At 42.4% G+C, this 23,413-nt stretch overlaps 2 protein-coding genes across 3 annotated transcripts in view; one reads left to right on the forward strand and one right to left on the reverse strand.

Annotated features, from left to right (window-relative positions):
* The window catches only part of LOC145410458 (protein unc-50 homolog), a 90,564-nt gene extending 82,531 nt beyond the window's left edge, over positions 1 to 8,033 (reverse strand). The window contains exons 1-2 of the mRNA XM_080280610.1: positions 7,955 to 8,033; positions 4,648 to 4,773 (exon numbers count right to left, since the gene is read on the reverse strand). Coding sequence (XP_080136736.1) covers positions 4,648 to 4,773; positions 7,955 to 7,959 — 131 coding nt within the window. The 5' untranslated portion in view covers positions 7,960 to 8,033. The remainder of the gene's footprint in view (positions 1 to 4,647; positions 4,774 to 7,954) is intronic.
* An 8,736-nt stretch (positions 8,034 to 16,769) lies between these two features.
* The window catches only part of LOC145410444 (uncharacterized), a 43,857-nt gene continuing 37,213 nt past the window's right edge, over positions 16,770 to 23,413 (forward strand). For both annotated transcript variants that reach the window (XM_080280596.1, XM_080280597.1), the window contains exon 1: positions 16,770 to 16,914. In XM_080280596.1, the coding sequence (XP_080136722.1) occupies positions 16,825 to 16,914 (90 nt within the window). In that variant the 5' untranslated portion in view covers positions 16,770 to 16,824. The remainder of the gene's footprint in view (positions 16,915 to 23,413) is intronic.

Below are 23,413 nucleotides of genomic sequence, written 5' to 3' on the forward strand. Positions count from 1 at the left end.
AGATATCTGCTTTATCAGTAGAAGAAATAGCTACAAAACCATCAGAGTAGAAAAGAGGAGGGAAGGATGATGAGGTAAAGTTGTTAGAAAGGTTTTCGGTAAGGTGCCAGAAGGAGCGGGAAAATTCGAGTTAGAGAGTTGAGAACATTTAGTACGGATGAAATTATTTTTAGCAGTGCGAAGAACAGACTTAGAACGATTCCGGGGAGAAACATAAGCAAAATGTGATTCAGGGGTGTGTTAGCTCTGGTACCTTTTATAGGCCCTCTCCTTGCTGTGGACAGCATTAGAACAAGCGTGAGTAAATCAAGGCTTTCTTGCATTAGTCCAAGGATATGAGAAAGGAATGTGTGCTTCCATGCCCGAGAGAATAACCTCTGTAATGCGCGAGGCACACTCAGATGGCTCCCGGCCATGGAAGCAATAATCATTCCAGGGAAAATCAAAGAAGTACTGCCTCAGGGTCTCAAAATCCGCAGCTCCAAAGTGCCACAGACGACATTTCTTTGGAGGGTCCACAGGCTGTACCGGAGCGATAGGACAAGTTAAGGTGATACAGTTGTGATCGGAGGAGCCCAACGGAGAGAAAAGATTAACAGTGTAAGCAGAAGGATTAGTCGTAACGAAGAGGTCAAGTATGTTGGAGCTCTCTCCAAGGCGGTCAGGGATACAGGTAGGATGCTGTACAAGCTGTTCTAGGTCATTAAGGATAGGAAAGATGTAGGCTTGTTCACCAGGTGGATCAGTGAAAGGAGAGGAGAGCCAAAGGTGGTGGTGAACATTGAAATCTCCTAAAATGGAGATTTCAGAGAAAGGAGAAATGGATAGAATGTGTTCCATTGTAGAAGTAAGATAGTCGAAGAATTTTAATAGTCAGTAGAATCTGGGGATAAGTAAACAGCGCAGATATATTTAGTCAGAGAATGACAGGATAGCCAAAGCCAGAGTGTAGATAATTCAGAAGAATCGAGTTCAGGAACACAAGAGCAAGATAAGTCGTTGTTCATATATACACAACAGCCACCTTTGGCTTTGAAATGAGTATTGAGAAAGTAGGAGGGTACAGAAAAAGGTTTGCTGTCAGTTGCCTCAGACAGTTGAGTCTCAGTTAGAAAGAGAAGGTGAGGTTTAGAAGAGGAGAGGTGGTGCTCAACAGAACGAAAGTTAGTGGAACGCCCACAAATGTTGCAGAAATGAAGAAGAAGTGAGTCAGACAGTGGTTCCTGGCAGCTCAAGTCGTCATGGGGAGAGGGGCGGAAGGTGGGGGCATTTATGGACCCCCCCCCGGGGGACTCTGAGGCCCTGTGTTGGATAGCCATAATTTTCTTTTGAATTTTGGAAAAGGAAGTGTGGCGTGTACTGTGCATGTAGTTTGGTGTAGATAGTTAGAGAAACTTGTATTGGAGAGCATGCTGGCCTACTCTCTGTGTTACTGAGACATTGAAAAAGTTCAGCAAAGGAGGATGGTCAGGAACTAGTCCTGAGGGCTGATGAAACGGGAGCTCCAGCTCTCCCTGTCATCAGCTTTCCATCCACCTCGGGAGTACTGCCCTGCTCGACTGGTGCTACAGTCTACATAAAATGGGGAACCATACTTTCTGACTTTCCCTCACACTTTTAACTTCCCATTGCTGCTTACTACTGTACTCCAGGGCTGAGGTCAATTATGAAATGAATTGGAACAGATTAAAAAAAAAATGTGAATTGGAATTGAATTGGAAATGAGAAAAACATAAAATAAAATTAAATGAACTGAACTGGAATTGATATCAATGAACTGACATGAATTGATGACTGAATTGATAAAATAATATTTTATACTGTAATATGCAAATTCATTACTGTACAATAATTAACTTACAGTATACTCAAATAAACTGTAAAATATACAGCTTGCCATCACACAAAAAAGTTAAAAATAATTTGATCCTCATTTTTCTTTCTTTCAGTTAGATTACTGGTACTGGGTAGATTAAAATTGATTTGGAATTGAAAAAATTTCAACTGAATGAAATATCGACCATAATGAACTGAACTGAACTGGAATTGAAGATTTCTCTTTTTATGAATGAACTGAACTGAACTGAAACTGTTTAATTCAAATTATATTCTGAATTGGAAATGAACTGACAAAAATGAATTGATCCCAGCCCTGACTCCTATGCTGAGACAAACTATGCATGTTCATCTGTCCTTAGATGATTCTTTCTGAAATGATGAATTAGGGAGAAAAGTGACAGACATGCCATAAATGTGAAGGAGACACAGGGGAATATAGTTGGTGAAAATTTGTCCCAGACCCTACCTTACATTATGCAGAACTTGTGGGCATACCTTGTAAATGGTAACATAATCAACATAAGAGATACAGGAGTAAAGAAAATTGCACTGCCTTTATGTAATGTGACAGCTGATGACATCAAAGCACAATGTTCCAAGAAGACAATGAACTGAAGCTTGCCCCTCAACAAAAAGAAGCTCCAAGTTAATACTTCTCATATAGAGAAAATGAAATTATCAAATGCCCCCCTTTCCTTCCAGCCATTCTGTGTATTCTGGTGTTTGGTTCTGTCTGAGTGTGAAGGGTTGAGCAAAGTAGTATCTGACAATAGCATGGTTTATCAAGTACACAAACAGTGTAAACAGTTTAGCATAATGACAAAAGACCATCTAATTATAGCAGTGAGAAAATTTAATCACTTACATTAACATACATGCAGGTTGTTTCACAACACAAAACAGGTTCTCCGGCCTCAAATGGCGTCCCCAAGAATCTGTTTTGTTCCCTACACTCTTTAACCTATACATGCATGACATACCCACATGCCACACACCACAGATACACATAGCTTCCTATGCAGATGACATGACACTTACATGTACACATCAAAATGCAAACACAGCTGCACACATCCTCCAACCTTACCTCAACACACTACACAAATGGTTCACCACAAACAGGCTCAAAATAGCCCCAGCCAAATCTACAGTGACCCTTCTCCCAAACTGGACAGCAGAACACAGTCACATTCCACACCTCACCATAAATAACACTCCCCTACCACACACACACACCCTAAATCCTTAGTGTAACATACAATACATCAATGTCATTTAAACAACACATCACAAACATTAAAAATAAAATAACATCAAGATTCAATGCCTTGAGGTCACTTGCCCATACAACATTTGGACACAACAAAGAAACCACCACCACAATATACAAACAATATATACATTCAGTCATGAATTATGCAAGCCCTGCTTGGGCTCCTAACCTCACTAAAACACACTACAACACCCTACAGACCATACAGAACAAGGCCCTAAAAATAATCACAGGCTGCACAGCTACTACACCCACAGACCACCTACATCAAGAAACCAAAATCCTCAAAGTCAAGGATCATCCAGACATGACAGGCACCCAAATTCTCCCTGCAGCCTCCACAAACCCACAACATCCACCTCACTACATGCCAGCACATCCACACACACCAAGGGATATCAAAACAACACCCAGCACATGATATCATATGCAAATACTGTCATATCTCCCCCCTTGCCTGCCTCAAACCAGCTTCCAGAAGCATATCCATACTCAAATCAGTTGCCGCTCCATTCAGTCAGTCAACCCATTGGATCCCAGGGGTGCTGGGCGAGGCATGGCACTCGGTAGGTACTAGGCGTGCCGCCCTCCGCCTATCGGCTCATAGTCGCAAAGCTCATAGGTCCCTACCCGGGGGTAAATCCCAGTCCTGTCCCATATTCTGGACACTGGGCTCGAATGGGTTAAAGAGACTGACAGGTTTGCCGGTCATTAACCCACTGCATCCCAGGGGTGCTGGGTGAGGCATGGCACTGGGTGGGTACTAGGCGTGCCACCCTCCGCCTATAAGGTCATGGTCGCGAAGCTCATAGGTCCCTACCTGGGGGTTCCCTACTTTATAAAGACTTGAAAAATCCCAGTCCTGTCCCATATTCCAGACACTGGGCTTGAATGGGTTAAAGACAACACACAGCTGCATGCATGGCCTCCTGATATCCACCCTTCTGAATGCTATCTCCCTCGTGAGGACAGGATCCACCTTGCCAGGCTGAGATGTGGGCATCATCCAGCCCTCTTAAGTTACCAGAAGAGGCTGGATGACTAAGTCGCTGATGCCTGTCCAAATGTAACACAGCACCCCATACTATTAAGCACATTATGGAAGACTGCATTGCACACAATCACCTACGCCAGCAACACAACATACACTCCTTGAAAGCTTTGTGGGATAGCCCAGTCTCGGCCATGGCCTTCCTTTGGGACTTGGGGATGTTTGGCCAGACTGCCTAGGGAACAACTACTACTACAACTCAAAACAATCTATCTATCTATCTATCTATTGCCAGACGCCTCAATCCCGTTTGGGGTGGCCACAAACAAATCGCCTCCAAGTCGCCCTGTCCCCCGCCATTTCACTACCCTGCTCCCAACTCACACCCCCCTCTCTCATATGTATATGTTTCAGGACCACAACTAAAGAACAAAAATAATACTACAACTAGCTGAAACCAGCATAATACTTTGTGAGGGGAGGTTTATCTGCACTGTTCAGTGGTTACTAAGTACAATACCACAACCACCTCAACAACACTGACCTGTAAGCTACTGGTGTGGGAAGAGGTGAACCAGTGCGAAAACTTAATGGTACTGTTGTGGAGCCTCCCACACTGGAAGTCGGGGACTGGGCTCGCGAGGGTTGTGGTGATGTCTGGTACTTGTGGCTGTAAGAAAAGACATAGGTTACATGTAGTCCTGGTTGAATGACAGAGCAATGAACCCTTTTGCTATGGCTGGTACACTTGGGTATTTTACTTAGCTACTAGTACCAGAAGATTTTGTTCAACAAGTAAAAATTATAGTACAGTACAGCAGTCAAAAGCTCCAAATCCTTTCTCTGGTATATGGTACACAGTACAGTAATTGGATTTAGGCTAACATCAAATGATTTAATTCAGTTTAAAGAAATCTTATACACCCACAGCCTTGAAAATGCTAGCAGGTATTACGTTCAGACATCAGACGGAATAAATCAAAATTGTCTATAAATAGCTCATCTGAACAACATATTTTGAAAACCCAAGCTGAGCCCGCACCTTAGTAGCTGCAAACATGGAAAAGTTTTAAAAATGCAAAACTGATATTTAACAATAAAATGAAACTGCTACAGGCAGAGTGCTTGCTGGATGGATCCGACTGTGCCAGCTTTGTTTTCACTGGCGTGTAGGCAGTCATTTGGCAAAATTTTCTGTGCTTCATTGCAAAGCATAGGATGGGTTTAGGAAGCTAAAAATTGGACTGCCAGGTGTGCCTTAAGTTTCTCTTCACTTTGGTTAGAAAAAAAATTATATTTTCAAAATCTGAAAAACTGGTGCCAGGGCTGGCCACTGAGTCCTGACAATTTCCGGACCCACAGCCATTGAGGGGTTTCAACCCCCCACCCAACCCAGGGCCTCTGACCGATTTTGATGAAAGACAATAGTCTTCTACGGTTTATGGATATCTACCTTCTGATCCTTTTTTTTCTTTTTTTTTCCCAGAATGACTGGCACAAAACTGTGACCTGTAGAATGCAGACAAACAAACAAACAAACAAACAGACAGACTGACAAACATAAGGAACTGGCCAACATGCTTGTCGAATCTCTCAATTTCAGCAAGCAACAAGGATGAACAAAGATAACAAATATAGACCACTGTACTGCACTAGGAAACAATGGTATTCCAGTCTAAGACCACAAAAACATTAAAAGAACACAATGCATCATTTCACAAGATGTTTCATCTCACTTCTGCAACTTTATATTGTACCTTAACATGTGAAAATAATAGCTGCCTAATAATAATAATAATAATAATAGTAATAATAAATAACAATAGGGAAATGAAAATTCTAAAAGTTTCCATTTTCTGGAAATAAGATTATTTACGGTACATAAAGAGTAAAGTGATAACACTCCAATAATTGAACCTAATATGGTTTAATCTCTCAATCATATGGTGTGCTGTAAAGGGTTTGCTTGTGACATCACCAGTTTTTTTTTTTTTTTTTTTTTCCCCCACACGAAACTCATGATCTGGACTGCACCATGGGATCATACAAATGATTAGCTGATTTTGACAATTAGGGTATTCATTTTTCAACTTGCCATACAACTGTTATGCTGTTTGCTACATCAGTAGGCAAGGGAAGTATAATGTGTCACTCCATCAATTTCCTGATGACCAAGAAAAGTAAAAGAGGTGGATAGCATCTATAAAGAGGGATGGTTGGACACACACAGTACCGTACTCCTGATTCTGCAGATATTGGGTTTTATGGACGCCAAGAAGGCCACTGAACTTTTTTCTGCTATGGGTCACAATACATTTGTTTCCTACCCTTTTTACTTCAACCTGGCCTGAAATTGTCCTCTCCCTATTATGACTACTGAGTTGTAATAACAGACTATAATAATACTGTACTAGTTATGAAGTGCTATGACAAGGATGTGAAATAAGCTGCAAAAGGGAGAAAGTAAGGACCAAGTTAGTGCAAAATGGGCACCAGTATAGTTTACATTTTTAGTGCATGTACTAGAATATGCTGCATTAATCCATAAATATTGGAGCTCCTCAATTTAACATTCACCACACACAGGCTAAAATGGTATGAACTCCTGACACTTTAACAGAGTCCCAGGCCGCTCCACCTTAGTCCACCTCGCCTCCTAAATGGAGGCCTATCTTAAGAAGGGTGAAGGTCTGAACTCAGTACACTCGTAACAGAATCCCAGGCCGTTCCTCCTTAATTCATCTCTCCTTCTAAAACAATGACAACAACACTTGTGATATTTTAAGTAAGCAAATTTCATTAATTTTTTACCCTTTCAATAATTAATTTTGTGAAAAACCAGTAGGCCTAAATTACAAAGCACTTATAATTTTATGAAACTTTTTCTGAAAACATGTCCTGACAGTTTAAATTCCCTTAGAATAATTGGATTTGTTTACAATTAACAAAATACAGTATTATGGTTAGGTTATGATAAAGTCACATGGGGTTAACCCGTGGATTGCACAATTACCTTTATTTATCCCACCCCGTGATGAGCAAAAAAAACGGATTTTTTTTTTTTTTTTTTTTTTTTTTTTTTTTTACCATAAACTTGAAGATTAGCATCCAGGGCATCATATGGTGAAAAGAAAAAAAATCTCTGTCTTTGTGTAGGGCCATGTGTAAGTTTAAGTACAGGAGTAATGAAAAATGAAAAAATGAATATTTGTTTTTGTTTATAATAAACTTGAAGATAAACATCCAGGGCATCATCTGGCGAAAAGAAAAAAATCTCTCTCTCCGTCTTTGCGTAGTGCCATGAGTAAGTTTGCATGGGGGTGGAGTTGTTTATGGTGATGCACGGCCAGCATAGCCTGAGCTGTGGCTCACAACGTGACGCTACCCAGCCTGAGCTGTGGCTTGCAATCCACGGGTTAAACTGGCTTAATGTAAAACACAACTCACCAGCACTTTTTTTTTTTGGAAGGTTAACGAAATTTCTTATTCATCCCCCGCAAAAACAGAGGCTGACATACTGACCGTGTGTAAAGATGGAAGGCTATTTAATATCTCAGAAACACTTACTGAAGAAAATTTGCATTGAAATGGGCTGTATTATACAGGACTAATGGTTTGCCCTGGTAAGAGTTTGATGTAAAGGTAAAAACTTAACAAAATTTCCATCTTCCAGTAATTATGAAGAGCAAGATGTCGTTGGTGGTTGAAATGTAAGACCATGTAACTCCCTGGCCAACTGAGGAAACAGACTCTTGACACGTCAACTCTGTCTTCCTTCCCTCTATCTCACCCTCCACCACTGTCATCCCCGCTCACTTACCCCTCTAAGTCACCACAAGCCAGGCACTCACCTCATATCCTTAGTATCATGGGCAAGGCAACTTAATAAGTGACATAAATGGAACCAGAGTGGAAGTTTGTTTTCATGACTTGGTGGTACGGCGCTTAAACTCCAGAACGTCGCGGCCTTGTCATTATCGCAACCGTAAAATCATCCAATAATTTGTAATTGCCACCTAACTAAAATAGCAACTAACCAAATACTTTCTACAAATACTGGTAGAGTTCAAGTGTATGCAAAATAATTACAAAGCATGTCTCCAAATTAGAATGCAAAGATGTTACAAAGGATCGGACTAATTCTTTGTTTCCAAAGTAGTTTGCTGTCAACGTCATCTCCACAACACTGAAAATACTTGCTTTTTTCACTGGATATAAAGCCCACACACTTCATCCAAATTACACAGTTCCACAGAACAAATGGGTATCACGCGGAGGAAGTTAACCAATGCAAGATTACTTCATGGTCTCAACACTTCATCCATACAGTATATTACGAAACAAGTTTTCGATTGTCACACCCATCCCTGGAATATTGTAATAGAAAACAAACAGTTCATACACGGGGGGAGGCTACCACTGGGGTATGCAGAGGCTTTCATGGGTAGCACCGCGTAATTTATGTAGCCGCCGCCAGGGCGGCGCTGGTGTAGCGGCAGCCATGTTACACCACGCCTGATGCCCACGTTTTTGTACTGAGCTGTGGGTTTTTGCTAAGGGTTTTTGAAAGCAGCTAATGGTCCCAGAAAATATAGTGCCATGTCCACTGTGCGGTTTACGGATACAAAAATAGGCACATGAATTCATCGAAGAGAGATGGCGTTACGTTTCACAAGAAATATATCTTGTTGCTAATTCGATCTAACATTACTGCTCCCTGGGGTGGGGCGGGAAGACTCTTCCCCAGTATTCCTGCATGAATGAGACCACTAAAAGGGGCCCATTTATCACCAGTCTTTCTCCCCACGTCCTCTTCTCTTCTGTTCACACTCTCTTGTAGATATTTCCATGTTTCTTCCGGCCTTTATCAATCCACTGAGCTCTATAATATTTGAATTTGAATTTGAGTCCTGGTGTTTCAATATGGCGGCCAAAATCATACGCTCGTGACGAAGATAGCCTCTCCATACTACAGAGCTCAGTGGGTCAGATTCTGGCTATACTCTGGTCTGGGTGAAGGTTTGCCAGTGTGAGAAATTTCGTGTTTCTGATTAGGCTACTATGGCATTGTCACCCCCCTCCCCCGCTGGGAGCGACCCTTACGGGCCCCACCCTGCCTTAAATGTGGCTGGGTGAACGTCTACCAGTATGCAAAAACTTCCTGTTCCCACGTTAAACCCAAGGCCGGTATCCAAGGACCTCTCCTTCCCGTGGGGTACGATCCTTGGAGGTTTCATCTTGCCTCAAACCCGGCCCATGAGTTGGTCTACCATTGTGCAAAATCTCATGACTTAAAAAAAAAAAAAAAAAATCGGCCTTGCCAAACGACCTCCCTGCCATCCCTCCTAATGAGGACGGCCCTCGGAGGTCCCACTATGCCTAGAACCTGGCCTAGGTGAAGGTCTATCACCGTCCAGAATTTCGTTTCCACGACAATCCCCATACTGTCTGGACTCTATTCTTCTAAAAAGGTAAGGTATCTGCATAAGTGAGTGAGTGAGTGAGTGACACAGTTAGGAACAAACACTATATTTGTCCGTCCTTGTGGATGTGGCAAAAATGAATACATAATTGCATATATAAAACTTTAACATCCAGTTCCTTATACTACCCCCAACGAGATGTAGGGACCCGAGGCTAAGGTATTGTATTCGGCATATTTAAATGAGGGTAGCCAGTCTACTGTCCTTAGTAACGTTACATGACAAATTAAAAGAAAAATGAAGAGATGAAACTCATGCTGAGAGCAAGGCTATCATTCTGACTGGAGGGTTCTCACCACCATATCACCTCGCATTAATTCTGTCATGACTTATGATCTTGTCCTTTGCTTGCAAGTCCCAGTTAACAGTCCAGTTAGTCATCCACAACAGTTCTTTAGAAAGGCAGAAAGAGATACGGGGACAGGGGCAAGGGGTGGGTGAGGAGAGAGGGAAGTGAAAACAATAGAGGGAAAGGAAGAGGGAAGAAGAAGAATTTGATCATTTCCTCTCGACTATCCGAGGGTCATCATCAGGGTGTGTGGAATGAATGATGAGCAACACAGGGAAGGAAAGTGGAAGGTGCTATGAAGGTTTTAATACTAAACAGAAGTCTGGGTTTGAAGGTTGCAAGAAGACTAACTGATGTTTTACTATCCACAGTAATGTACGGATATGAAATTCTGGTGTGGCATGAGAACGAAACATCAAGCTGAAGCCCCTGTCACACATACGCGACTCAAGGCCCGACTGCGGCGCAACTCAAGGTCGTAACGGCTTTTGCCATCGGTCGTCACTTGATTCTCCGAAAAAGCCCGGACTCTGGAGGGCGGTCGTGAGCCGCTAGGACGACTCCTCGAGCCTCACTACTTGCCAAAAGTCGGGTCACAGTTGCATCGTAGTCGGGAGTGTCATAGGTCAGTCCTGAAGCAGTCTTAGCTCAATTGGATGCATCATGATGCGTTAGTTGTGTGCCAGCTTACAGTTGCCGACCAAAAAACCGTTACGACTGCGTAACGCATTTTGAAAGTCCAGTCGGCGATTTGGAATCATGGCTCATGATCACGTGACAACTGCAAGCAGACCACAGGCAGACCACACAACGACTGGGCTAGGACTGATCCCAGACCACACAAAGAGTGCACCAAGAGTCTTAGCTGGAAACCGGGCGTGATCGGCGATCTGGCAACACTGGTCACACATGGCAACTGCGTGCCGGAGAGCAAACAGCGTATAAAGCGCTAGAGGCCCGCGCTTGTCATCGTGGGGGGGTCGGCAGGGGGTCGGGGGAGGCTCGAGGGGGTCGTTGTGCATTCCCCAAACGCGTCACGGAGTCGTGTTGTATTCTTGGGCAGTCGTGGGTGACAAAAATCAGTTAAAATTTCAAATTTGAAGACTCGTTGCTCTGTCGCCCCATGGTCGCCTTGCGATCGCCTCGCGGTCGCCTCGTAGTCGCCTTGTGATCTGGTCGCATTCTTGAGGACGTCACGACCAGTCGTAAGGCAGTCATGAGCAGATTAGATTCGGGGCCAGTCGGGAGGCGTGGGAGCCAACTAGGACACGACCTTGAGTCCCGCTGCGGTCGGGCCTTGAGTCGCGTATGTGTGACAGGGGCTTTACGAGTGATGGTAATGGGGTTCTTAATGAATGTGTGTGGAGTGCGAAGGATGGACAGGGTAAGAAATAATGTGATTCGTGATGGATGTGGAGTAGGGAAATCTGTTGACAATAAGGCTGAAGTCACAGATGGTATGAAGAGATGAAAAGAATGGATGTACGAGTAGGCAGGTCCGCTTGGCTAGGATGATGATGATGATGAGATGATTCAAAGCTTTCTCCCAGGGCAAGAAAAAACTAGAAAGAACTCAAAGGGCGTATACATCTGTCAATGCCACTGCCATTAAAATGGATCCGCATCCAGATACGGGTCCGTGGAGACATTGTGTGGAATACAAAGGATCCAGATCCGTCCCAAAATTTGATGAATTGTTCCTTGACCAATGGCCCACTCTTCCACAAAATTTTATTGAACTTCATTAAGAACTTTTGGAGATATTATACGTAGGACCCGGATCCGGATCCGCCCCAAAATTTAGTCAATTCTTTCTTGGCCCATGGCCCCACCCTTCCACCAAATTTCATTGAAATTCATTGAGAACTTTCGGATATCGTCCGGACAAATAGACAGACAGACAAATATAGGTGAATACATAATCTCCTCCAACTTCGTTGGCGGAGGTAACAACAAAAACCACTACCACTACAACAAAATAATACGAAAATAATTCTCTCTCTCTCTCTCTCTCTCTCACACACACACACACACACACACACACATACACACACACACACACACACGACGCATGCACAACAATGCGAGGAAGAATTCAAACATGAACAAATAGAAACTAAGAAAGCTATCCCAGACGATTTTTATTCACCTTATAATAGTTGTTTCAAACAGAAGGGGTTAGGTAAATCCTTCCTTAATTCTCTTCACGACCATTTATCTCCTTTGCGCTGAATTAAATCGACCGTTGATGGTTTGATTCAAGTTTTAAAAAAGGACGTTAACGGATTGAGCGGTTAACGGACCATACTTTCAAATTTCTCGTCCGTGGAAACTCTGGTGGAGGACTTTCTATGTGCTTCCCGTATACTGAACTCTCTCTCTCTCTCTCTCTCTCTCTCTCTCTCTCTCTCTCTCTCTCTCTCTCTCTCTCTCTCTCTCATTAACAAGCATTTCAGAGTCAGTCACCCTAAATAACACACACACACACACACACACACACACACACACATACACACACACACACAAAATACAACATATTTTTCAATCTAACTTGGCTTATATTAAACTATAGCAGATAAACAATACAGCAGGGTGCTAGTCACGAGGAAGGGCTCTGAAAAGGATGTAGAGCCGTAGCACTGTCATTTTCCACCACTGAGCTATGTGAAATAATCTGCAAAAGGACGCAACTCTGGGCCAAGTTAGTGTGAAAGGAGTATGACACGAAACGAAGCCAGTGAGAAAAATTATCACAGAGAGAGAGAGAGAGAGTAGGAAGGAAACGCTTGGTAAGATTCCCTTCCAACGTGTTTCTGATTCGGGACTCTCTCTCTCTCTCTCTCTCTCTCGTTTGTTATTCCAGGTCAGAGCACTTCTTCATGACTAGCAGTGCACTCAACATGGGGGTGGTGGAGAAGGACGCCTTTATGTGGTGGCACTGATATGACGGGCGGTGGAACTGTTCAGGTATAATATAAACGTCCCTGAGTCGCCTTCCTCTTCCCGAACTGGCTAATACTGGTTTTAGTAGCTTTGGTCTGCAGTCCACTGGGTTTACGTTGAGCCTTGGATTACAACTACTAATACCACCAGCACCGCTACTGCTACCACTGCTACTACTACTACTACTCAATACGATAAAGGGAAACACGCCTACATGTACTATTTCACCAGCTTAGTAAATATCCTATCGTGGTGACCCTTTTCTCCATCATATGTAATGCAAGGGGATAGTATGAAATGGAAAGTGAGTCATAGGAGCCTGATAGGTGTATGTTGTTGTTACTACTGACCCCTTTCATGACCGGGATAACTCTAGTATTGCACTCCAGCTAACGCCAGACGATTTTATTCAGCTGAGTGGGCCATAGGAGCTTGAATGTTGAATAGAGAAGAAGCAATGTGTAGTAAGCCTTATTGGCCACTACATCACTATACTCTTTGCTTTTCAACTTGGCCTAAAGCTGCCATCTCTCCACCTTGAATACTGAGCTGTAGCGATTGAGTAGCATTATTAGAATATCATGCTAGTCACCAAGAAGAGCTATGGAAAGGATGTACAGCCGTAGCATTGTCTTATTCTGCCACTGAACTGCATGAAATAGGCTGCAAAAAGACCAAAATCTGGGCAAAATTAAGACGAACAGAGTGTAAGAATGATCTTGTAATTTACTCAGAACCAAAAATACACACACGTCTACATGTGATATTATTTTCTCCCGTGTAATGTTAACCCCTTCAGCCTGAGACTATATTCTTTTTTTAGTTTATTCTTGCTGACTGTGAACTATTGTATTTTCCCATAACACTCTGTCCAATGCTAGAGTGAATCCTGAGCTGCCTTTTTACTCTGCGTACGAATGGTCCTTTGTAAAAAAAAAATATATATATAGCCAAATTTAAATATAGGAGCTGCCTTTATTTTTTTTTTTTACTCAATTATTTTAGTGGAATTTTTGTTCAGGTGTGTGCGTGTGTTTATTATTATTATTATTATTATTATCATTATTATTATTATTATTATTATTTATGGAAACTGAAGGCACTTGTGGGCTTCGCAGACCTAAAGTAGCCAAAACACCAAGGAGGAAGTTCATCTGTCTGTTTGTCTGTCTGTCTGTCTGTCTGTCTGTCTGTCTGTCTGTCTGTCTCTCTCTCTGACACACACACACGTCCTTGATTTTTGTCCTCCGGCAGCTTGTTTCACGTAGCTCAGTGGCAGAAAAAGACAATAATGCGGTTCTATATCTCTTCCCTTGCACTTCTTCGTGACTAGCACATATGCCAGTGTTAATCTTTTGTTACGGCTCAACAGTGAAGATAGAGGGGCTAATTTTAAGCTTAGTTAAAGTGAACAGAGTATAGTTCTCCTTTTGTCAGTTATTTTCTATCCTCTTTTTTTTTTCTTTTCTTTTTGCTTTAGACTCTACGTCACCTCATCCTGGGTGATAAAAGAAGTCTGGACGGTGATGATGATGATGATGATGATGACAATGAATAAGGTGACGACGAGAACAACAACGACGACGATGATCATGATCATGACGATGGCGACGATGACGACGGTAGACAGCTTTCTGCAGATATGAAGCATAATAAATAGATAAATAAGTAATGAATGAATGAATCAATCAATCAAATCAAATCAGCAGATAGAAGAGTGTTGAGGGTATCTGTATGCAAAGCCCGAGTATGTCATCCATAGTAGCAGCTGCAACGTTAGAGTCACTTGAAATTGGACACAGTCGACTCCAGCCTTAATCTACCCTTCTATAGTCCACATCCTCCTTTTGGGAGATAGGGAGGTTACTGAGGGACGTTTGTAATGCCAGGTAGTGGGTCCGCCTGGTTATTTCGGTACCATCACATGAAGGAGCCCCTCTCAACCATAAGGGGGGAGGTAGGGAGAACACTTTCCCTGTATCTTGCATGTCGTAAGAGGCGATAACAAGGGGTCTTTTTGTCTCCAGTCTTTCTCTCCTTACTGTCCTTTTCTCCTTTTGTGGCCCACTTCTATTCTCCATAATTTCCGTGTTTCTTCTGGCCTTTATTTTCCCTTTACTCCTATAAGATATTTTGGTTTCATGGCAGGAATAATTTAAGGACCTCCCAGTGACAGCGACCCTTCCTCCCTGCCTGGGTCAAGCCTTTCAGCCAACTGACCAATCTACTGCAGCCACTTCATCGTCAAATCACTTCATGACCAGACCACTTTAACGCCAGGCCACTTCTTCACCAAACCGCTTCAGTGCCAAAACCACCACTTCACCGAGGCCACTTCAACACCAAGACCACATCAACACCAAGACCACTTCAACAACAAGACCACTTCAACAAAAAGACCACATCAACACCAAGACCACATCAACACCAAGACCACATCAACACCAAGACCACTTCAACACTAAGACCACTTTAACACCAAGACCACTTCAACACCAAGACCACATCAACACCAAGACCACTTTTTCGTCAAAACTCACCTCTACATCTCCCTTCCCGTTGCCGTTCCATTGCTTGTCATGTATATACGAGTATTTTTACTCTTAATTAGCGCCATATGCTCTTTGATACCGCTAGAAATCCGTTACTCAATTCAGTTCAAACCATAAAACAGACAGGGTGATCCATATATTGCACACTCTTAGCTGGTATAGTCTCGCGTGTTGTGGAGACGGCTCAGTATGCATTCCTCTACTCTCTTCACCTTAACTTGGCCTAACTTTGCCGTTTCTCTATCTTAAATGTTGAGCTGTGGCAGCGGAGAGCCGTAGTATCGTCTTTTTCTGCCACTGAACCGTTAGAACACGATGCTAGTCACGAGGAAGTGCTATGGAAGATGTAGAACTTGTCTTAATTTTCAGTTGAGCTATGTGAATTAATCTGCAAACCGATGAAAATGTTTAAATTAAGGAGAACGAAAAATTCCGGTTTCTACCATCCAGTTTCTGCTTATTTATTTATTTATTTCACTTTTTTATGGTTCTAAGGTTGATTATTAACTCCCTCATGGTCCAGACAGCTCTAGTATTTTACTTAAGCTAGTGGCATTGAGGTTCTTAGGATCTGTCTATGTTCTGTTATATCTAGGTTTAATGGAAGTGTTTAGTCCCTTCAATCTGGGTTCTAAGGAAGTGTATCTAGGTTGTATGAAGTGCTAGAGAGGGACGCCTTCATGTGGTGGTACCGATATAACAGCGACTCCTCTGCCTAGTCATACAATCGACCCTCAAGTCCCTCCCTATCCCGTAAAGGAAGATGGTGGACTGTAGGATGAGGGCAACTTCAACCTGCAGTTCGCTGGATTCAGTTTCAGATGAACCTGGGGATATAATTACTACTACAGCTATTACTAAACTGAATAATATCGTCTGGAAGTAACTTGTATTTTCCAGGAAAGACGTTACCGGGCTAAAGAGGCGAAACTAATGCCAGCTGTAGAGGTAAAATAAATAAATGAGCATATACAATAAAATAGAGTAAGTCGAAGGAAAAGTGAAGGGAGAGGGAAGGTGCAGGCAGGAAGGAGGGAAGGAGGTGAAGTAAGACGGAATGAGGGAGGGAAAAAGGAGGAAAGTAGGAGAGGGACGGTTGGGGGTGCAGGAGGAAGGGGGTAACAGGTGAAGGGGAGAGGAAATGTGTGTAGAAAGATGCCAAATTATCCATTTTCACTTATAACCTTTAGTTCCTCTATTTTATTAATTTAATCAACACGTCTAAAAAACTTAAGTCACTCATAAGAACGTTTTCCAACAGGCTAAAGTGGAAATAACGATGTTGTATACATCCACAAATAAATAAGACAAAAAAGCATCAACTGGCAACTTCGACCAGACGCCCAAAGTTATAAATACGGCGCGCTCCCTGGAAAGTTGGGGGAGTTTGACTGAGGACTGCAGGGCGTGTGGTAGTGTCTTATTCCGTTTGTAAGTGTTCTTGTTCTACCAGTATGGCGGAAAAGGGAGATATGCCGGGGGACACCGTTTCCCTGCCCCCTAACTATGCCCCTTCTGAGACCTACACGGAGTCGCCACCTCCAGTAAGTACAAGAAAGTAATGATTCATGTCTGATGTAAATTTCTGGTGCGTAAAAAAAATCTTGCAATCATATTTCTCAATCAGTCTTACATGATCTCTGTCTGTCTGTCTGTCTGTCTGTCTGTGTGTCTGTCTCTCTCTGAAGTAACAATCATATATATATATATATATATATATATATATATATATATATATATATATATATATATATATATGAAACCATGAAGATGCTGTTGTCAAAAATGAAAAAAAAAAATGTAATTTCTACAACTGAATTTTATAATATTTATGAAGCTGTCCATCTGTTCCTTCCCCTTGAGGCCGAGGACGCTGTATTTTATTTTTGCAACCTCCAAAGGAATTTATTAGGAAAACCCTCCAATAATAATAATAATAATAATGAAGGCTATATCTCGCCCCTCCAATCTGAAGTCTCCTAAAATGAATAAAATCGTCAGGAAATGGCAAGAATTAAATCAGAAAGAGTCCTCGGATGTAAAACCTTACCGTTTATAATGTTTCTGTACACGTCTTTCAAACCGACAGCCATAATAAACAATCTTTTCGTGTGTGTGTGTGTGTGTGTGTGTGTGTGTGTGAGAGAGAGAGAGAGAGAGAGAGAGAGTAGTTGAACCAGAAATACAAAAGAAAAAAAAAAGACGAAAAACTGAGATACATTGATTTATTTACTTTCACGTGCTTAGTGGCCGAAGAGAGATTGTACCGCACTTTCACCACACCTACCACAATCACCACAACCACCGGCACCAATACCACAGCTACCAGTCACTACCACCATCACCACAACCACCATCACCACAACCATCACCACCACCATCACAACTGCCACCATTACCACAACCTTCACTTATTACTACTATCACCATTATTACCATCATCACAACTACCACCATTACTACAATCACTACCACCACAACAGCCACAATCTCCTAACCCAGCATCACCACAGTTATCTTCACCACAACCATCAACAGAGTACTATCATCACATTCACTACCACAGTCACAACATTTACGGTCATCATCACTACAGTATATAGGTTATTTCTATCACAGCAACCACAGCTACCACATTACTTAACCACAACTACCACATCACTTAACCACAACCATCACATCACTTAACCACAGCTACTACATTACTTAACCACAACTACCACATTACTTAACCACAACCACCGCATCAATTAACCACAACTACCACCACTACACAATCACTAACCACAACTACCACATCATTTCAGTCACCAACCACTACTATCACTACCGTACTTCACAATCACCAACCACAAGTACCACATCACAATCAACCACCACAACCGCCACCAACACTTAACAATCAACCACAACTACCACATCACTACACAATCAGCAACTACAACTACCACCAACACCACAGTCCACAACCACGCAAACTATTATCGCTTCACAGTCGACAACCACAACTACCACCATCGCTCTACCACAATCACAGCAACTACAGTCCAAAATCGGCTACCATTACAATTTCATAAGCAAATCTGTTCTGGAAAAAATACCGTTATGTCTGTTGAAACCGTTACAACTGGATATTCAAAACTAGATATAACGTGTTTCTTGGATTCTTGCATTCTTGTACACCACGAAAATTGATCTCGAAATATTTATAAAGAATTCGTTAAAACAGTTACGATTTTGAACATTTGAACTGAAAGATGTCGTTCATTTCACTTATATTAAAAAAAAGGTAGAATCGTTCCATTGATTATTTAGAGCTTACCTTTAAACCCATTTCTGATACTTCCGTGAAAGTCCATTATTTTTAAATATTTAAATATGAAGTGACGAATCTCTCCGATCTCAGCTGTCATATCCACTCGCCAGTGTTAGAGGTGAGAGCGGAGGTGAAAGTTTCCTTGTGTGGAGAGGGAGGGGGAAGGGTAGGAGGGGGGGAAGGGGGACAGGGAGGGGGGTAGGAGAGAAACGGTTCCTCCCCTCGCCTCTGTTTTGGCTCTGCCTCTTTCTCTCTCTCGATTTCTACAGTTTGTTTGCTCTGGCGCTTTCTTTTTTGTTTCCTTTTTCCCCCTTTACACACACACACACACACACACACACACACACACACACACACACACACACCAAAGAAAATATATTATGGTCATACATTACATATTCTCTCTCTCTCTCTCTCTCTCTCTCTCTCTCAGGATCGTTTTTCATATATCATTACGGCCGGATTACCTTGCTGGGACCGTATGATCAACTCTCTCTCCTTTACAATCTTTTTCCTCACATTACGGCCATACTACCTTGCTGGGACCGTAATCTCTCTCTCTCTCTCTCTCTCTCTCTCTCTCTCTCTCTCTCTCTCTCTCTCTCTCATCCTTGGACCCTCCTAATATAGCACCTTATTATGCACGCCAAACTCATCCTTTAGCGGAAGTATTAAATTATCTTCAAAATACCTTCATTGCCCTTCCTTCGTAACATTTTATTTATTTATTTATCTATTTATTTATATATTTATTGGTTATTCTTCCTTTCTTTATCACAGGAAACTCCCCTATTTGTAAAAAGGAGTAATAAGAATAATAGGTTCAATCGCAAGCAGTAATTCGTTACCCTCGAACAGTAAACAATGCTTTACTTCTTAAGGTGGCACAGGAAGCTTCGTAACACTTCTTCCTTTGCGATTTACTTTGCCTGTTACCCTCCAACATTCTCTTGTATGATAACTATAAATATTGACACTGCATCAGTAACGCAGAAGGGGGTATTAAGGTGTAATGTACAGAATAATTCGGTAATGACAAGGTGTTTGCGAAATCTCCAGGCCACTTAGAATAGGCCAACACATGCAGTTAAAGCCAGAGAGAGAGAGAGAGAGAGAGAAACTTCGTACCCCTCTTGTCCTTCAGTTTTTTACGTGTGCAAGAAATACCATACCTGGAGAGAGAGAGAGAGAGAGAGAAGTTCGCCTTGTACACTCTTGGTTCGTATTCTCGTCTGGTAAGGAAGCTCCCTGACACCTCTTCCTTAGTGATTTATTTTTGTATTTGGCTAGTTACTATCCTTTTGTACGATGCTTATGCAGAGTTTGGCGATATTGGAAGGATTTACTTAACACAGAAGAGGACAGTAAGGTGTAATAAGCAAAATAAATCGCTTGGGAAGAGGTGTTAGAAAGCTTTAACTTTCGAGAGCCTTGCCTAACACCTGTTCCTTATTGATTTATTTCTATATCTGCTTCGTTACTATATTTTTGTGTGTTATTTATCCAAACTAGATGCTTATTAAAAAGATAGAGGTTAAAAAAAAATATTAATGGGTAGTGTCGAAAATAGATCGTTTGCTGAGAAAGAAAAAAGAAAATGTTAATGGGTAGTTCTAAAAATGAATCGCTAAGGAATAGGTGTTAGGGAGCCTCTTTACCCTGCCCATTGATGATTCCCTTTGATATGATGTTAGGGAGGAGAGTGACGGACATGCCCTAAGTGTGAAGTAGACGCAGTGGAATAAGCTCTCTAACATCTTTTCCTAATCGATTTATTTCTTTCACTACACCTTACTGTCCTAGGCTAACTTTTATGTGCCTGTATACTGTAGACTCATTACATTAATTGTGAAAGTTGAGAAAGCACCCTAATACCTTTCCCTAATCGATTTATTTTGTGTACTACACCTTACTGTCCTTTTCTGTGTTACATAAATCCTTCCAGTACCGTCATACTCTGCACAGATAACGTACCAAAGGATATTCATCAGCCATATTCAAAAAATAAATCGCTAAGGAAGAGGTGTTAGGGGGCTTACTTAAACGACGAAAATACGGGCACCAGAGACAAAACTTCACTTACTAATTCTCCATGAGATTTTCGTCCATTTGCAGTTCACTTCCCTTAGTTCAGTGGCAGAAAAAGACAGTACTACAGCTCTACATCCTTCCCACAGCACTTCTTCGTGACTAGCAATATCGTCTAGCTTTAATCCCTTGTTACAGTTCACTCTTCAAGTTGGATAGGTGACAATTTTACGCCTATACTCTTTTTACACTAACTTGGCCTAAAATTGCCATCCCTGCATCTTCAATACTAAACTCGTGAATACGGCAATAATCACGAAGATCTGCGTGGAGAAGCTGCAGAGCCGTAGTATTGTCTTCCTGCCACTGAGCTACGTCAAAAAAGCTGCAAAAGGACGAAAATCTAGGCCAAGGTAAGGTGACAGGAATATAGTAAAAATAAACCATGTATACATCACAAATGGGGCATCACTTTCCTCTCTGACGCGTTACATTAAAAAGAATCGAATCAAGTTTGGGCAGAGGAACATTCCAAGCCTCTCTCAGCTTAGGAATATTATAACTCCCTGAACGCTTTAATGACTTATTTAGTTTACTTTTGAAACCTACAGACGGTTATACTAATTTTAGAAGACGTTTTGAGCTGGATTAGATATAGGTATAATCAGTTCCTATAATGCTATACCCTTTTTATGCTAACTTGACCTAAAATTGTGTCGCTCCTTTTTGAATGCTCAGTTGTAACAGTAAATAAACATTGGAATATGATGCTAGTCACGAAGAAGAGTTATGGAAAGGCCAAAGGTTCAGTACAGTCGTTTGGCTAGTGTGCTGCTAAAAACGAAAATCTGGCCCAAGTTAATGTGGAAAGAAACACAGAATTGAAATTAATCGTTAAGATTGTATGATTGTAGAGGGAATAACGCGAGAAAGACGTCCTCGGGCTGAAGTGATGACCCAGCCTTGATCACAGAAAAGCCTGATAAAGAGGAAAGTAGTCAGGAGTGGCAGGGTGTGACGGACAGAAAAAAAAAAAAAAAAAAAAGTGTCAGGCAGAAGGCGTGAAATATTAGGTTAACTTATGTCCCTTAGCACGTACACGGTCTCTTCAACGTGCAGGGTCTTAGCACGTGCAGTATCTCAGCTCCTACGAGTATAAGGTACTTAGCACGTACGGGGTCTCTCAGCACGCGCAAAGTTTCTAAGCAAGTGCAGGTTTTCTTAGCACGTGCAGGGTCTCAGCACCTGAAGGAGGAAAGGGTACGAAGGTTTAAACTCCACATTCCCACACTTTCTCTCTCTCTCTCTCTCTCTCTCTCTCTCTCTCTCTCGTCCCTTCCCAATTCCATTTCCTTAATCGTTCCCATTCCCCTCCTCTCATCCCTTCCCTCCCTCTCTCTTTTTTCCCTCCACCCCTCCCCATATCTTCCTTTTATCTCCCTTTCCTCCTCCCCTCCCCTTCCTTCCCTTTCTATAATATCTTTTTTAAACCATCAGTTAACAGAAAAAGACTCCCTGAAATTATTTAAAATCTGTGTATCTTTATATTCTGCTTAGATTATACATAAAACAATAATAGTCATGTTAAGCTTAAAGGTGAGAGAGAGAGAGAGAGAGAGAGAGAGTTGCCTACTATCACCACCCACAGACTTTCACCTACTTGAACAGCTCTCTCTCTCTCCCTCCCTCCCTCCCTCTCTCTCTCTCTCTCTCTCTCTCTCTCTCTCTCTCTCTCTCTCTCTCTCTCTCTCTCTCTCTCCCTCTCTCTTTCTCTCTCCTCCTCCTCCTCCTCCTCCTCCTCCTCTACAGTCCATTTTCCAGACATTTCAAAACTTCCTCCCCCATCCCTTACTCCTCCCTTCCCTCCCTCTCCCTTTCCTTTTCCCTTCCCTTCCCTCCCCTTCCCTTTCCCTCCAGGCCCCTTCCAAGAACTACCTCCTCCATTTTCCTCCTTCTTACCTCTTTTTCCCTCCCTCCCTCCCTCCTGTCTCCCTCCCTCCGTCTCTCACTGTCCCTCGCGTCCTTCACTCACTTTTCCAGACACTTCCTCTCCTCTCCCCCTCTTCTCCTCCAACCTCCCTGTCCCTCCATCTCTCCTTCCTCCTTCCTTCACCTTGGCCCTCTTCCTCTTTTATTCCTTCCTTCTCTTCCTTCTTTAATCCTTCCCTCTCCTTCCCACATATTCACCCCCCCCTTTCTCTCTCTCCTTCCTTTCTTCCTCCCTGTCCCTCCCTCCTTCCTTCCCTGTCCCTCCCTCCTTCTTTTCTTCCTTCCCTCTCCCTCCTTCACTCCTCCCCTCTCCCTCCCCCCCTCCCCCTTCTCTAGCCTTTCCTCCCCCGCGTTTAGAAAGTGGTCTGCAGGTCAAGAGAAGGTGACCCCGGCTCTCTCTCTCTCTCTCTCTCTCTCTCTCTCTCTCTCCCGGGATACAAGTTCAAAAAAATGATGCCCTTGAGATAGTTACCAGGATGTATGTGGGAGGAGAGAGAGAGAGAGAGAGAGGGGAAAAATATGGAGAGGGAGGATTGAGGGAAGTGGAGTTTTTCAATATTAGATGTGAGATAGATAGACAGATTGATAGATAGAGATAGATAGGTAGATAGATAGATAGAGAGAGAGAGAGAGAGAGAGAGAGAGAGAGAGAGAGATACCCTGTAACATCCCTGTACCTTATAAGGGATGGGAACCTTGACGGTACACAC

The sequence above is a fragment of the Coenobita brevimanus genome, chromosome 85, assembly GCF_032717465.1.
Source record: "Coenobita brevimanus isolate Jiangsu-jjx chromosome 85, ASM3271746v2, whole genome shotgun sequence".
In the NCBI taxonomy this organism is placed as follows: Eukaryota; Metazoa; Arthropoda; class Malacostraca; order Decapoda; family Coenobitidae; genus Coenobita; species Coenobita brevimanus.